The 18,176-nt window shown below is 42.2% G+C and overlaps 1 protein-coding gene across 1 annotated transcript in view; it reads left to right on the top strand.

The window, feature by feature from the left end:
* Positions 1-452: 452 nt before the first annotated feature.
* pou2f2b (POU class 2 homeobox 2b) overlaps positions 453-18,176 on the top strand; it is a 74,988-nt gene continuing 57,264 nt past the window's right edge. The window contains exon 1 of the mRNA XM_061819720.1: positions 453-581. Coding sequence (XP_061675704.1) covers positions 482-581 — 100 coding nt within the window. The 5' untranslated portion in view covers positions 453-481. The remainder of the gene's footprint in view (positions 582-18,176) is intronic.

The raw sequence follows: 18,176 nt of genomic DNA, 5'->3' as shown, positions 1-18,176 counted from the left end.
CCACAATAAGACTTTTTTTTTTAAAGGGTTATTATTACGCTCGCGAATGCTGCTTTCGTGTCGTTTTGTCTTTATTCAAGCTACTAACCAAAGCTAACCCACTTAGCACGCTTGCGACTGTTTTCACGCCTTTTTCTAATATTAACGTCACGGTAGTCACCTCCAGGGGCCTCCAGGTTGTCTTATTTAGTTCCCCCAGAAAGAAGAGCGGTCCTCGCCGATTTAGCGCAACTTTTCCTCTCGTCTATCCGTCTGTGTAGCGTCGTAACAGCTTCTATGCACATTTTCACCGGGTTAAGTCAATAAAAGTGCCGGGGGAGGGCTTCATGTGTACGCACCAAGCGGCGAGCCGTCCACGCCGAACCGCCTCCCGACTAAGCCGGACCGACAGCGCCGAGACGCCGGCGAGGACCGAGCTCGCCCCGGCTCCTCCTCATTCGCACCGGAACCCGAAGAAAGAAGGCGAAGCCGGAGGAAGATCATGTTCGTCCCCTTGCCGGTGCCGTTCGTCTTTCAGAGAGCTGCCCCTGACCTCAGCGCCTGGCGTCTCAAGACCCCCCTGGCTCTCCGCTCCAACTCCGGTAAGACGTCTTCACTTGTTTCCCCCTCCGCCCTCCCCGCCGATGTGACACCTGCGCCCCGCCTCGGTGGCTCGGTCGCAGCTTCCCGTTCGGTTCTCCCGGAGAAGCGCGTCGGTCGTTCTCCTCTCATCCACTGCCCCAGCCTCTGCGTCTCTCCCCGACTAGACTCTCGGCAGACAGGGAATATTCATGCCAACTTATCGATCCTCGCGGAGATCGATTCCTCGGGCCGCTGGAAGCAAGCGCGAGGGAGAGATAGAAGGGGCGCGCGGAGGAGCAAGGCAGAGGAGCAATTGTCCTCTCTGCCTCTTTTTACGTTGAATATTTCCCTCACTAGTGATTTCTTTTCAAGTTGTGTGCAAGCAGTGGTCGACTTAGTCTTGATAGGGTGCCTTGTCGGGGATCGCATCCTTGCTTCTCCTCCCTACGCCGGGGATGACAGCTTTGGGGCGGCAGGTGGTGATAGTAGGCTGGAGCTCCACGGAAGGGGACGCGTGGTGGAAGATGTCACCGAGCGTCTCCCTCAGTGTCCCCGTCTATTACGAGCGCTTTGTTGGATGATTTTTTTTAAATATAGCGGGGAATTACAGTGTGTATTATATATATATATAAAATGTGTGTTTTCATTTGTGATTGTAAATCATTGTATTGTCTGTGTTTGCCCTCTCGTTGAGTCACATTGTCCAGGGTGTATCCCACATTTTACCCAAATTCGCGTGGTGCCTTGAGCTTACCTCTAACCCTCATTGAAGTTGAGGTAGTCCGATCTTTTCATTTTTTTTTTTTTTAACAATTGCATGGTGGGCCTAATCCAATATTCCGGCAGGCCACATATGGCCCACGCACTGCAGGTTGCCCCCCCCCCCCTTCAAAACAGTGTGATCTTAAATTCTCCTCCTTTCACGATGGTCCCGACATAACATTTCAAGGTTACAAACATCGTCAGAGTGCGTTTTCATGCAGCACAAGAAGCCACAGTTGGTTACTGTCGTACTTTGCAAATTTCAGTTTACCATTTTATATTTATTGCCTACAAGTGTTTTACCGAGAAATAGTGTAAATAAGACATTTTGAGGTAACAACCAGTGCAGAGACATAATGTGGTCACCTGGTACAAGAAGGCACCCTCAGACATAGACATAAATGCTATTTTCAAATTTATAACTCAGAAGTGTTTTTCAAATGATTTTGTTGACAGCTAGGAATAGGCTCCAGCACTCCCGTGACCCTCGTGAGGATAAGCGGCTAAGAAAACGGATGGATGGATATTTACCTAATGTAATAATGACAGTTTGAGGTTATGAATGGTGTGCAATTAACTAGTTTGCCCAACAACATAAGGAGATTTGACACACCACATGACAGGCTCAGTTATCGTTAGTATTTTTTCCATTATAAACATGACTAATAGTGATTTTTAACCAAAACACAGTTCAAGGTTACGAACAGTGTGCAATCTAACTAGTTTGCACAATTCCATGAAAATCATGTGACACAAGAAGCTAATCCCAGTTACCAATGTACTTTGCTTTTCATTGGACATTTTTGAATTAAAGGCCCACTATTTTTTTCTCCCATAACAATAGGGACTATAAATCTTTTGTTTTGGGGTTATGAATGTTGCACAATTACAAGCTTGCTTAGCAACCTAAGAATACGTAAGAATCACGTAGCACAAAAAAAGACGTGGTCAAGTACTGGAATACTTAGTTTTCCATTTGATTATTTATATTTATGACCAAGAAATGTTTTTCATACAAATATTTTTTTTACTGAACTAGTTTGCACAGTTTCAAAAGAATACATGGTGATGTGATGCAGGAAAACAAGCTCTCAGTGACATACCTAAATTTCCATTTGATTTTGTATTTATAGATTTTTTTTTAATACAAATACTGTAATTATGACATTTAAAGGTCACCAAATGTGAGCAATCAACTAGTTTACACAGCAGAGCTCGATTACGTGGCACAAGACTGCATGGACAGTTAATACTGTTGTTACCTTTTTCATTGGATTGTTTTGTATTAATGGCTCAAAGTCTTATTCATTCAAGTATTTATTGAAACCATGATGCTTTTCAGTTATGAACGGTGCACAACAAACTAGCTTGGGCGGTGGAATAAGAATACGTGACACGGCACAAAAAAGCTGTTCCATCTCTATTTTTGTTTTTTCATTTGTTTTATAATACGTTATTAATAAGTTATTTTCAATCAAATATTTATCTCATTGTAATATTTTGCGTTTATAACTGGCTTGCAAAGACCTATTTTGTACAACCTCATAATGTGTGGTTGCTTGGTACAAGCAGATGCGCAGTTTCTGTCATAGTTATTGCTTTGAATGTGATTATTTTAGATTTCTGGTCTGGAAGGGGTTATCGTATGAATAGTAACTGTTAATCTGGCTTTACTACTCTGTTAACACGGCAAGTGAGCCGCCGTACGAATGTGACATCCGCCTTTTACACAAGCACGGTATCAGTAATGGTGAATAAACGCAAGGCAGGCACCCCACCCCCTTACGGCGCGACGGCTCACCTCTCATTTCCAAATCACTTCAAGCATATTTGATGCGGAGCAGACTGGGCATTGCCACTGTTCCTGCACACTCAGTCAGCAGTGCACGGGGTGTGACAGTGATGAGATGGGGGGTGGGGGGGACCATATCTCTAAGAGGAGAGGACTGGGGGGGATGGAGCCGGGATGAGGCAAAAGAAGCAAGAACTGGAGAAGGAGGAGGAGGAGGAGGAGTTTTGGTGCTGAAAAATTGCGAATGTCAGAAGGAGCTGAAAAAGAATTGCGGGTAGGGAGAGAGAGGAGCGGGTGAAAGTAAGAGCAGATGACAAGGTGAAAAACGAGGCTGGGATGGAAAACCCTGTTTGAGCTGGAGAGGTGAGAGAAAAGCGCCAGATGAGCCATTACGTTGCCGTGGCTTGTGCCTGGCCCGGCGTTGGAATAAAGCAGGCAAAGTGATAGCATGTAGATGATGGGATAACAGGCATTCCCTATGCTATGCGCAGTTTGTTAAACGCAACAAGTGGATAGGCTTTGTCACCAAAATGTTGTTTCTTTCATGAATGCGCACCTTTAAACGAGGCTCTTTTGAAGTGCAGCTGGGTCATATATCGAGTTAAAATTGCTGAAATAATATCTAGGAGACCTGGATATTTTACCAATAAAATTTCTGAAAGTAGGAACAAAACTAGATACTGAAAAAACAGTTTACATGGTGGTTGTTCAATGAATACTTCTCTGAGCTTCTTATAAACATTTGTCAGGTCTGTCACTGAAAATTGACTATCGTTGTTTTCTTTTATTCCAGAAAGTAGTCAAGTCTGACTTGCTCATCTTCTGATTTATTGTAGTTACGTAAGAATTAATCTGTGTTAATAAAGTAGCACGGGGGCTAAATTACCAAAAAAAATAATGATCTATTAAGCGGTACCTGTATAATTCTCCCAGTTTCGAGTCTGAGTCCTCCCTTGATTAAAATCAGCAAGCCCATGATTGCCCGTTGTCTTTGAAAGATTATCCTGAGCAATGATTTGGTGCTAAAACGGTTAAATATTTATGATTGTTAATCCTTGTATGTCAGGCAACCATCGGAGGTTGCGCTATAACCAGGCTATGGTTCAGTACAAGTACTCCAGGCAGCTTTATTCTCCTCAGTGCTTATTTTTCTCCCATTTTAAATAATCCGCAGAAAGTCAAAAATTGCCAAAACCTATTTACACAGGCTTGTAAAAGCAACAATGACCAAAAAGGATGTATCTCCAAATTTTATTTAGTTCTTTTTACCTGAAATGCAAATATATTTTTATCGTCCCTATTAAAATAAAAAAAAGAAACAAAATTTGGTAATAGGTGCTTTTTCTATGACAGTGTCAAACGTCTTTCATCAGACTGTTGTTGGGTTTATAACTGACTCTCTCACCAATGGCTAATGAATTCCTGGATGCAAAAGTTTTCCACTAAACAGGGAAAAACAGACGCAAATTCTATTTTCAAAACAAAGATCAAAATGACACCACTTTTAGGGTAAAAGTAGCGGACCCTTTCCCTCTACTCTTCCTGGCGCTCTCAACTTGAGTGCCCACTTTACTGGTTTCTTTGACCGGTGGTGGGTCTTTGACTCATACCTCTTTGTGGGTTCAGAGGTCACAGCAGAGAGCGCTTGACTTGACACCACCTGACCTTTCTCCGCCCAACTTGCGTTTCCGCCTTGTTTCATGTTAGAACGGGCCTCGAACACTGCGGGGGTCTGGTGCGCGCTGTCATGAAGGAGACGGCCTGCCATTTGACATAGAAACATGCATGTTGGATTCTTTTCCACCTGAGCAGCTTGAACCGATCCAGCTTTTCGTTCCATTTTTAATGGCATTGTGTCTCTGTGTCAGTACGTGTAGTCAAGTGCTTTGCGGAGCCATCAGCATTAACAGACGTATGAAAGTTTAATGGGACATGCTGGAGAAACAGCGGGCTTCCTACGCGGTGCGTGGCTTGAGATGGTATGATGGGACATCACAGACCTTCGATCCGTTCATTTCAGCTATGCACCTCCTGTCACACACCATTAAGCACCATCTTCTTCTTTCCACCTTTCATTCCCTCCATACTGTACATACATGTGCACATTTGTGGGTCATATACCGCCTGCAACAGCATTTGATCCAGCCCACCATGCAGTTCTTAATGTATTGAGAGCCTCGGGCAGCCCTCTTTTTCATTCTCTAAATGATCATAAAAGTTTCATTCCATGCCTTGCCTTCATTAGACAGTTGGGGATCATTTTCTTTTATTTTTCAAATGTGGATTTATGCCTGATTGACGTGATTCTCAAATTGCGCAAACTTTGATTGAGGTTGTTGCCCTGAAGAGAAACTTAAAAAGAAACGAACAGTGAACCCTCCAATGCCCTTTAATATACAGAATAGATTTTTTGGGGGTTGGGGGTTCCTGTATATTTGTTCATACATTAAGTCAGTCAAAAGGGTTCCCTCTCTCACTTTTAGACAGAGGATCAATTCCATTTTCTTGTACACATCCATTTCTCTGTGATGCATTGCGTGCACTTGGCCAAACTCCGTGTGTGTATTTGTGTATGAGCGATGGCCCACGTGGCGACCGAATGAACGAGCGTGCACGCAGGCATGGATTGGACCTTCGGAAGAGTGGGGGGGGCATCCGAGTCGCAGTGTTAACATGATTGCAAATGACAAAATGTCAACCTGGGTTTGTTAGTGACATAATGGAGAATCAATAGACGTGAGAAAGATGTCAATACTACATGCTTTATTGCATTAAGCTACCTCTCTCCTTCTCCATAGCCACCACCCCTCCTTCCTTTTGCTCACTCACTATCTCGCTCGCTGTCACAATACGATTCTCTCCCTCGTTGAATTAGATTGTGGAATATGACTACGGGAGCAGACTGATGGTAGAATGCTCAGTGGCTAATGAGCTTTTGGTTTTGCTCTTTGCGGACATTAGAGTGGTGTAAAGATCCACTCTCGCGCTGGTGATAACAAGTTCAGGTTAAAGTCCACATTCCTTTTCCATTTTCAAGGAGATGTACAATAGAATCTCGGTTAAACAGATAATATAGGCGTGTCATCCGTTATCGCCAACTGTCTCTTATAATGAAGCACTTTTTTGTGGTCATATGCACCAATATTGGATATACAGTATATACAGTACAAAAATTGTCATAGTTTTTTCATGCACTAACAGGCCCAAATAAAGTACAAAGTTATTGTAAACATATTTTTGGGGGGAAAATGTTGGAAAAGTTTTAAATGTTAGCCTAACTTACCCCCTCGGCATGCTTGTGACTAGTGGCAAGTCGGGAGAGGGATGGGACGTTCAGCTTGACAAAAAAGAAATGTTGTTGTAGTAAAAGTGAACATGTTCCAGATTGCAGTATGACTTGAGAGACATTAAAAAAAAAAAAAAAAAATCACAAGGCTCCTCTCTTTCTGCGTAGAACTGGACAATAGAGAACTCCTGCCATCATGGCCGCCATGTCAATACGGTGCCTGGAAATGTCACCACGTTCAGCATGGCAACCATATGTCAATGCATTGCCTTTGATGAAATGTCGACACATTCGACACGGCCACCACATCGGCACGGACTACTCCGTTGGCTCGATCTAGTTATATTGTGCTGTAATATCTTTTGACCCAAAAATACATGTCCCATTCTCTGCTTATAGTTCACTACAGCACCAGGGCCAGCCAACAGACAATTCTTGAAGTATCGGACTTTGTCAACAGTGGTTTAAGTGATAAATGGAAAATATCTTTTGGCGCATTGTTCGGTCCATTTTATGTAACTGTTAGAGCGGGGTCCAATTTATAGGTTTTTTTTTTTTTTTTTTTTCACTTTTAAATGGATCCACTTGGAAAAAAAGCCAACACGTAGGATCACACATATAGCAAACTTTACAAACACTGAAATTAACAAGTTTATACTAGGCCTTTTCTTTTTCCAAAACAGATCCCACTGTGATCATTAATAAAAATATAGATAAAAGAAACTTCCACTTGACAATTTTTTTCATAAACGTATATGCATAACTGGACATGAATGACCCCAACTCCGTGTGACAACTTAACCAAGCACTGAAGTATGTGCTTCTTATCAGGAGCTAAAGATGTTAGCTGATGCTAATGTGGACATCCAAGAAAATGCAATGCAGCTCTGCTCACCTTTTCGATTTGACACAACGGAGGAGGAGGAGAGGAGTTCTAACCCTGGGGGCTGTAATCTTTTTTCTGCAAGATACTATTTCAGTCAGTGTAATCTGGGGGCCAGACCGCTCGAACGTGGCTTTGAATGTTCACCCAGCCTAGTTGAACGTGTCTTGGGTGTCCAAACCTGGTCTGCTGGCATTTATAAAATTACAGGCACTGTTGTCGTTGTTCACAATCACATTTGGAGATATACTGTATAATAATATTACACAAGTCAATATACAGTGTTATTGGTGACGTTCATTTTAGTTTGGCATGTTTATGTATTAGTGGCAGGTGTTCATTTCATTCTCAATTGGTCTTATGTAGACTTTTTATTGTATAGTTTTTTTTGCGTTTTATGCTGCCACTTTTCCTCACATCTGCATGTATGTACAATACTCCGTGGATAATATTTTTATATATAATTGTGGGCAATTTTTACTTAATTATCAACTGCTTATATGGAGACTACTTATTAGTTTTGTGACTATTCTTACTGCTGTTCACGTTAACATCTGTGTCTATAGTACCATTCTATCCCTTTTAATGCGATCTACATTTACCTCTTTAATATATGTGCACAGGTGCTCAATAGATACATGTCTGGAAGGGAATTTTTGCGCCGCGACGTGTGGCTAATGTAGTATTAATGCTGATGAGGTCCCACGGCTCATTAGCAGCAGCAAGCGCGATTGCGTTTCTTCAGACCACACGCACGCACATCAACCACTCGCATATTAATAACTATTACCAAGCAGTGACCTTTTGCGCAAATACTTCACTTGCAAAGAGAGACACACTGCATCCAAATTGTGCAAACTCACAGTTTCCTCTCCGGTGACTGCATTAGTACGGGCGCAAGCAATAATTTTGGTTAGCCATGTTCGGTGAAATACAGCCCACCATTAGTCCTAATCACAGGCAGGGTGAGCAGGCCACTTAATCAGACCTATCACCTAGCGAGCACATGCACAGGGCCGTAAATGGACTGTGTGTGTGTGTGTGTTTGCGTGTGTTGTTCCAGGCAGTTAATCAACACATCAGTGGGAATCAACACATTCAAAGCGCCCAGCTCCATTCTGGTATTGATTTGTAGCTTTTCTTTCCGTCCTCATCTCTCGCCTTCACTTGCATCCAAATGACGTATAGGAACAGAGAATTGGAGCGGACTTGACCTCTACAGGGGGGGACATCCTGTTATATTGTGTTTGTGTGCGGACACTTGGTCGGTGGTGACCCAGCCTGATCAGAACCTTGAGTGGACTTCGCCACATGCTACCAATCAAAGGCTGAGAAAAATGGGTTGTGAGCTCCTGCTGGTTATTGACCACTTGCTTCAGTGATTTTGGCGCTTATTGCTGCCACCAGCGGAGTGGTTTGTTTGTTGCTTGTTGCATGATTACGCTATAACAAATTAACCAAGTTTTATGATACTTTGTGAAGATGATGGCAAAAAGATACTTTACTTGATGCGGAGGTAGTATTTTTATTTTTATTTTTCTTACAGGTTTTTAGGCGTGTCCTATTTATGCTTTTTGTGATGATTTTAGTGGCAGTGGGGTGGGGAATTTTTCAAACGCTCCATCTGGGTGATTCATCAAGCAAGTCACTTTTAGGCGTTTTTTTGAACAGTTGAGTTCAGGCCCAGATTCCTACTTGTGATATCAATTGAGGAGAGAATTTCATCATCGGTGTGACAATATGACATTTCGTAGCGACTGGTAAAGCTTGGTCTTTATTGCCAATGTCAACATGTATTTTATCATTGGGCTGAATTTGAAAATGACGAGTTCAGCAGATTAATTATATTCATAATTAATGTAGCATAAACCAGGGTCAAATTTGGGTGAAAGTGGGTAAATTTCCCAGCTTTATTCTTGAATTAGCAAAAACGTGTTAGTCTTAAACAAAATTCGTGAATGGTGGTTTTCTGGTGTGGTTTCTTAAAATTCTTTTTAAAGTAATCTAGTTTTATAGCACTTTTCACAGCTAAAAATCAAAGTACTTTAAAATTTAGCATAATCTACAGTGTACATGATGTGAAAAACGTGAAATGAAAGAAAATACTATCCAGTACCTAAACAACAACACAAAATGAATTCATAAGCCATACTATGCTGAATATGTAATTGGACCAATCAGTCAGCTAAAATCTTGCATTATAATAATCATAATAATTCAGCTGTTTCTTAAGAGTCTCACTCATTCACCTTTCATGTTCTGCAAAGAACTCAACAGTTGGGATTTCCCTGTGTTTACTTTTTTTTTTTTTTTTATTGCGGTGAGGGCAGCCAAAAACTCAAAGTGACGGCAGCGTCTTACGGTGACACACCGCCTCTCTGCCAACATACTGAGAGGGCCAACTTTGAAATCAAAGCTTCATATATTACTACGTTGGACTTCAATGCCATTTTAGGCCTTCATTTTGAATTTGACACGGGAGCCATGCATTCACCCATAGTCTCTGGTTGAATAGGGTGTGAGCACTTTTGCAAACCAAGCGCTTTTCATATTCACCCACATTTTAAATTTCAAAATTGCCCGACAATCAGGCTCATTTAATCGTGGCAGTGGCAGCCAAATTCCCAATTAAAATTCCGATAATTGTGAAAGCCTTCTGTATCTTCAACGTTTTGCTCGTGTATCCAAGCCTCTTCAACACTTTCCACACTCTCCCCATTGGTGGCGCTTCATTGGTTTCTTCAGAACAAAAGCTGAAGGTCTGGACAGTTGTTTTGCAAACAGCACACTCATAAACATGCCAACAATCAGTTTTTACCGGCCTCATGTCTTTTTTGGGGGGTGGCGGGGGGTTGTTGATTGCCACAGGGTGTCACCTCTGGCACCCCGCTCATGTGCAAGTACATTTAGCTAATAAAAAAGACCAATAAAACCCAGAGGTTGATTGGGTGTCTCCCCTTAGCCCGGAACATCGCATGGTTAAATCAAGGGTCCTTCTACTGCTCCCCCCGACCCCATTTCATTTACCTGATAAGATTTATGGTAATGAAGGCGTCCTATTAACCTCTGGGTTTCCACTGCTGTCCTTCACAGTGAGGTTGGATGAGAGTCACGCTGGGCAGTTGGAGCGAAGGTAGCCAACGCGTTCCTCTCTTGATATACGTACAAGCGCGCACACAAATAACCGCCAAAAGCAGCTCAGCCCTTTTGAGAGGGTTGAATACATGTTTAATCTCCCTCCCCTCGGCATTCTCCCATTTCTTTATCCCCTCTATCCTTCCTGCTCTCCATCCTCCTTTTCGGCAGGAGGCCTCTGTTCTGAAATTAATCTGCTGTACTCGACCACCTTCATGCTCGCTAATTCTCTTGTGCAGTCTCTCTTACGTCCGGGCACCCTTTTGTCGGCTGTTGCTGCGCTTGCTTAGAAAAAGAAAAAAAAAAAAGAAAAAAAAAAACATGACTTAAGTGGGGTACATGTTGAAACATTTTAAGAGGCTTCACACGTGACAATACAATTTGGTTTTAAAACAGTGCAGACAAGTTGACATGTAGTCACTCTTGCGTTTTAATTGTAAACTTTCAGAGAGTCTTCAGTTTACGTCAGTCCTATTCCAAACACTGTTTAATGTTCTGTTTGTACAGTGGTGGAAAAACATGTGGTCACAGACATATAAACTCAACGCTCATTTACTTCAAATTTATTTTTTAAACATTTGATTTCAATGTTTTATTGGCCTAGACATGTTTTGCCTGCAAATATTTACTGTTATCAGGACTTCTGTAAAAACGTACATTAGTCCTACAGTACATGCATGTTCCTGATGAGCACAAATTTGGGTTATAGCGTAGATACTGTAGAAACGGAACTCCGTCATAAATGGAGGACCTCCTTTACTGCATTGTTGTATTGTAATGTTTTTTTTGCTCTGCTGCGTTTTCCTTGTTTCTTTCACCAATTCACCTGCCGCCACCCAAAACCACTGTATTGACTCTCTATAGGGGTAGGCATGTATATATAAAATGGGGGCCGGGGGTCGCAACCCTCCTGCTTCTGTGCAAGGGCTGCACCCCTCTGTCCCTTTGTGTGGTTGTAAAGAGGAACGAGAGAGGAGGCGCGGAGTCAGGGGGCCAGTCGAAGGAATGACTAAGTGACCTCTCTCTTGTGACTCGCTCATGTTCTGTCCATTTCACTGTGGCCCCAACCCTGCCTCCCCCTCTTCCTCCCTCTTTCATCCCATTTTGTTCCCCCTTTTTTCAGCCTGGTTAAGTCAGCATGGCTGTTGGCCTCACGTTCCGTCCTCTACCGCCCGCCCTCCCTCCCTCCCTCCCTCCCTCTGTATCCTTGCATCCTTGACAGTAGCGGTCTGCTTGCCAAAGTGTCCGTAAGACGCATTAAGCCCCATAAAAGCCTAGTTTGCGGTGGCACCAGTCAGAGGTAGTGTACAAAAGTGACTTTAAATGAGTCGGTGATTACCCTGGAACATAGGATACATTGAAGTGGCTAGGAGAGTGTGAGACAAGGCCGCAGTGGCTTCTTGCGCCAGTCTCTTAAAAGAAAATGGAAGAGAAACCAATATTTGCTTGTCTCACCCTAAGAGCTAAAAAGCCTACCTGAGTGCAGGCGTGGCGACACAAAGTTGCAAACCCAAATTTCCCCGAGCGCCCATACCCTCCCCTCTCTCTCACCCCTCCACCTAATTGGCCACATGCTGCCTTGAGTGACAAGTGTAATCATCAGTCAAATTATGAGGCGGGGGGACAGCAGAAGGTGGTGTTGGGTGGGTGGGGGTGAAAGGAAGTGCTTTGATCAAACATAAAAATGGAGGGTGGGTGTACCAACAGACAGACCTACATGGAAACCTGCTGTCCACACACCTGCTGCTTCACAGAGCAGCAACATTGGCAGCAAGTCACCAAAGAGCCGCATTCACTGCTAATGGTACAAAGTGTATTGATTGCCTTTCACATTTAAATGGCATTGAACTTGGTCTCGGAGCCCCCCCACTACCCGCTGTTCCGCAATTCAGTGTGACCTCACAACGCCAACGAGCACAAGCGTGTGAGCAAAATATTGTGTGGCACGTCTCATCACGTACTAATGGAAATCTTTTATTATTTGTGCTGTTTTATTGAGGTTTTGAAGAAGGTGATGAAATTGAGATTCACCTTTTGAGAGTTTCCATTTGGAGGCAGTGTGTGGAAACCTGGTGTATAACATTGTAATATTTACTTATAATAATGCCAATATCTCAATATACTAATCAAGCCAAAATCATTCTGGGAGGAAATACAGTGCATCTTTGATGCATCACAATAGTTGTCCAGCATTAAATCAAAGTACAGTTATGCCAATTAGTTATTCGGTATGTTGCTTTTTCACTTTTTTTTTTTTACAGAAAATAATCACGCAGTGTTGAAGCAAAAATCGATTAAGGTAGGAGGAGGTTGGGGTGGACATCCGTGATGCATCACTCTACAGTAGTTATTAATCATACACACGTAACGCATATATATTCTTGAAGTTGTTGTGACTATAATAAAAAAAAATATATAAAAGTGTTTGGGACCTGCGACTGACTGGGAACCAGTTCAGGGTGTACCCCGCCTCCTCCCTGTTGACAGCTGGGATAGGTTCCAGCATGCCCTGTGACCCTTGTGAGGATAAGCAGCAAAGAAAATGGATGGATGGATAAAAGTGTTTATGTATGTCCATATTTTGCAGTTGTTGTACCAACAAATTAAGTAAGCATAAATCAGGTTAGTCAATATCTATAATACATCTTGGTCATTCTTAAATAAAACAGAAACACGGAGCGTAATTTTAGATGACGTCGTGGTTTTAAATGCAGAGGTGGTTTTATGTCAATATTTAGCAGATATTTTGCCAACAATAGTAAGGCAGCGAGTAAGAGTCTGTTGGGGTCGGGTGGGGAATGAAACGTTTCTCAAATATTAATTACTAATATTGCACTTTATTAATACTACCAACAAGCCAAAAGAAACTTTATTGATACTCCCAATTCCACACAACTGTATCAGACAGTGGTACCTTGACTTCAGAGTGCCCTAAAGCTATAGATTTTTTTCGAGTCATGGGGTTGGTGTTTCTTTCTTCTTTTTTTTTTTTATTACTTTGTTCTGGGGTGAAATTTAACTTACAAGCTTCAGATACTCTGCTACTTAAGTTGTTGTTGTTTCTTTCGGCTTGTCCCTTTCGGGGTCGCCACAGCGTGTCATCTCAGATGAACGCACATATATGTTTGGCACAATTTTTACGCCGGATGCCCTTCCTGACGCAGCCCTTCTCAGGGAGTGGGATACGAACCCACAACCCCTGGTTTACCAAACCAGTGCTCTAACCACTGAGCTACGGGACCTCCCTCTGCTACTTAAGTGAAATGGAAGAAAAAATACAGCAATTAAACAGTTAATGTTCTCTAATACCATCATAGTCAAACACCCAAACAGCCATGCCCCTTAGAGGGAGGCCAACACACCATAACATATCCAACATCGAAATATGCAGTGCCGTGAAAGGTATTTCTGCATCATATCCCCACTTAAATATTAATGCTCATCGATTCGGTAATTTTCACTGATCACACCCAAGCCTGATTACCTCCAGGCCTGTTCAATCAAGAAATCACTTAAACAGAATCTGTCCTCACAAAATCAAATTGGCCGAAAGAGCTAAAAAAAGCTCTGAGAAAATGACACGTTCAAAAGTAATTCCAGCACCCTCCCCGTAACAAAATAATTGCCCATCAGAAATAAGGCACAGTAGTAGTAGTAAAGTACAGGTAATATCAATCGTGATACAGCGTACAGTCAACGTTGCATTGCTATCCAATCTCTTTTCTTCAAGCAATGCAAAATCAAATGTTTTGTGATTTCTGCTATTCTAAATCACCACTCCATTTCATTTTTACAAAGAATATACTCAATCCTCGTTTATTTAAAATAAATTTGTAGGAGCTCTCCCTTTATTTGTTTGTGAAATATCTGTGGAAATATCTCCATACTGTACCTAAAATAGCTAGTCTCTGATAAAACCACGCCTTGCATTTCTTTTTGGACACACTTTGTTAACGAGAGCAGACGCTATACTTTGCCAGCGTGCTAACGAGGTTTATACTAATTAGGAGTGCTGATGAAGCGCTTTGATTCCCCGGCTGTGGCAGCGTGCTCATTAGCGGCGAGCTAGCCACAGCCCCAGTCACATCCTATTAGGCGGCTCAGTGTACACTCTGAATCAGGAGTGGGAGATTAAGCGGGGATGAAAACGCACTGCTTGCGTGAGCGCGCAGGCAAGCACACACACACACACACACACACACACACACACACACACACACACACACACACACACACACACACAGAGTTCTAAATTGGCTCCACGATGCGCTCACTACTCTAATGAAGTTTGGATACGAAAATTCCCCCATCAGCTAAAACTTGAAAAAATATACTAATTATTGTGTGTTGCATGGAGTGTGAAGTATCAATTGAGAAACGTCATTTTTATCACGTCGCTGTATGGATATTGTTGCTGTATTCTAGATCTGTGGCTCGCAGTGGTTCCTGCTTGAGTGTGCCATTTTGTTTTACTGTTCTCCCAGCATGCAGTAAATAGCTGAAAAGTGCATTGGTAACTTTGGCTCTCCTTTCCCGTGTGCGAGGGCATTACAGTAACTACTGTATTTTCCGCACAATAAGGCGCACCTAAAAGCCTTTAATTTTCTCAGAGGCCGACAGTGCGCCTTACAATCCGGTGCGCCTTATATATGGATAAAATATTGAGCCTTTAGTGCAACTCCATCTAATGGATGCATAACGTAACCCCAGCCTCTACTGTAGCGTCTATTCTATGCGCCTTATAATGCGGTGCGACTTATAATCCAGTGCACTTTATATGTGGAAAAAAGTCTTAAAATCGGCCATTCATCGAAGGTGCGCCTTGTAATGCGGTGCGCCTTAAAGAGCGGAAAATACGGTACACTGTAAAACAAAACATTGATTAAATTTAAGATGGGAGGGGAATATTGTGTACAAGTTAGTCTTTTAAATGTTGAAAAAAAAAGACATTTGTCCGCATCCATTTTTTTTTTTTTAAGTAGACAGTAGATCACCACATTTAATTATTACAATTATTCACACTCACATGCACATCTTAGTACAATTTAGTCTTCATTAAACCCATCTTTTTGCAATCACCTGAGTCCATGGAGATAAGCCATCCAAGCACGGAGAGAACATGGACGCTCCACACAGGAAGGCCAGAGCCCAGATTCAAACCTTTCCCCTCAGAACTATGAGCCAGACGTTCACCACGAATTCACTGTGCCGCCAAAGTAGAAACCATCACAATTAAAACGGCAACATGTTTTGACATTTTTCAGCGCAATCATCCACATGACTACTGGCGATCACGATAATGAAGCACTCGCTAACATTGGACAAACGTAATTGGACACTGAAAACAGTGCTGCATACGCTGCAAACACCTGTTAGTCCGCATCCTGGCTGATGTGAAGAGGAGCGAGATGTTCTGACAACACGCTGACATCGCACATGACTATCATTTTTGGGATTGTTGGACTTTTTTTTTAACCAGATAATGTTGACTGTACAGTGTATCCCCCACCCCGGTCCATCAACGCACCCCTGCTGTATTGCTTTTTTTTTTTTAATTCTCTTTTTTTTTTTTTTTTTTTTTTTTTGTTTAAAGCCCTATTAACACTATTAGGGGAGAAGTAGCACAATTAGGGAATAATTGCCACTAACAAGAACACAGCACTATTGCCACTACTGTATTTACAAAGCTGCTCAGCAGGCTGGGAATTCCTGTGATGCTACAATGTAGTAATAATTAGAATAATACTTCATAGTTTAGTTCATAATTATTAATCATTAACATGAATAATTAATTCAAACTAGTTCAACAAGCGACATAGCGGAAGTAAAAAAAACATCTAAAGTAAAGGAACATAAAGGCTGACTCAATCAGAATCACAGCTGATGGATGGACGCTCCGTGGCGCTGTGTGCAAGAGAAATAATGGAAGCGGCTCTAGCAGTGGAAAATCTGCAAGTAAAACACCTTTGTTCCACTTTAGTTCGCGACTACACACAATGCCAAAATCATTGGCAATGCTATGCAGTGGAATTGGCTGGACGTGAGTTGTTCACACTGTTGAACAGAGTGGTGGGCATGCAGTGCGGTGACATCTGGCCAGAGAGACTGGAAGAGAGTTTTTAAACTTTTCTTTGGTTTGATTTACATGTACGTTTGTTCGAAATAAATAGTCCAGTTTTCGAGATTATAACCGCTTCTTTTTTTTTTTTTTTATCACCCTCCCCTCCAAAACAAAAATGAATCTCTTACTAAACTGTGGGTCAAAAATTCTGGTACGTATCTGATCGTGAACTTGGTGTATCATTACAGTGTTACTACTGGTCAGCCCAAGACATGTACACACAAACAGCACCCCACAAGGCCCCGCCTCTTAAAGGCACATAAATGAACATAGACACTAAATTCCATATTATATTTTATACATTTTGTTTAAATACGTTGACAATGTGTTAAAGAGATGTGTTTTAATAATTGTGCGTTTAAAGCGTGTGGCATGCCTAAAACTATTTACACCTTTCTTTTGGCACATCTGTTCAGTCAGATTTTTACCCTTTCACTGGTGGTGCCGGAATGTTCGCCCCAAAATAAACGGGGGTTCACTGTCGTGTTAAATGAGCATAGTATTAATTTACTATCATTATAAAAGCACAATTTTGTTTACTGTGGAAGCTTTTAAACTCATTTTGTTGTCTTTTCCCCATTTGCTTTCTTTCTCTGTCGGTCCTTCTCTCTCTCTTGCCATCTCTTCCGTGATGGAGTGATTATTGAGTACGTGGCTCTCGTGTTTAACGTCTCTTGATGAAGTCCACCTTTGTCTGTCTGTGCTAACCTGTCGCAACCGGGACATCGATTATAGCAAAATCAATACTTAGAACTCGAAGAGTGAGCGAGGCAGCCAGGTGCTGGGACAAGGGGGGCGTGCGTATCCATGTGCGTAGATAAACCGAAAGAACAGGAAGTAGGAGCAGTAGTGACATGGAAAGGACTTTGAACACTTGACCCCTGGTGCTGCTCGAGTGTCACGCTCCGGTGTAAATCAGCAGAATTATTTGTATGCTCCCCTCGGCTAAGGGGAACTCAGATAGTGTATGTTTTTAAGAAGGTGAATCCAAAGCAATGTTTCCCTTAAAATTATTTATTATAAATATGTCTTTGTTTATCTATGCCAGTGACATATAGCAACCGGGAGGACAATTAAATGACCTTCCACCACTGGATGAAAATTAACCGACTGTATTTGACTTTTATTTTTTCCTGCTGGTATAACGAGTTTTTTTTTCCCAATACTAAAGTCCCTGTAAAGTAGAAATAAAAACATCTTCTAAATTCAATTCACCACAGAGAAATGTTGTTACCAACCCCGCCAAATTGCTGAAGTGCGTCACTACGCTCCAAAAGTTAGGAATACTGAAATGGTGACTACCAATTTAACGCTATGGCTCCATAACCAAGAGCTACAGTTCCCAGTCTATGCACATATTCAGGATTTATCTATCTAACACGTGTACGGTACAGTATGATGCATTTAGAAGCAATTTCTCAGTTCACTTTTCAGGATCTTGAAATAGCTGCCACGGCTCAATAATGGTTGGGGAAACACTGTAGCGGCAAATCCATAGAGTAAAACGTGGTGCGAAGATCATGGGCAGGAGAAGGGCTGACACTGGGAAGGCCACGGAAGGAGCAGAGTGGCGTTGGGGGGGTTGTGTGAGAGAGGCACAGCTGGGAAATGAGAAATGCAAACCTTCCCCCCTACC

This window comes from Syngnathoides biaculeatus, chromosome 5 (genome assembly GCF_019802595.1).
Source record: "Syngnathoides biaculeatus isolate LvHL_M chromosome 5, ASM1980259v1, whole genome shotgun sequence".
NCBI lineage: Eukaryota > Metazoa > Chordata > Actinopteri > Syngnathiformes > Syngnathidae > Syngnathoides > Syngnathoides biaculeatus.
This window is presented reverse-complemented; position numbering and strand designations above follow the sequence as displayed.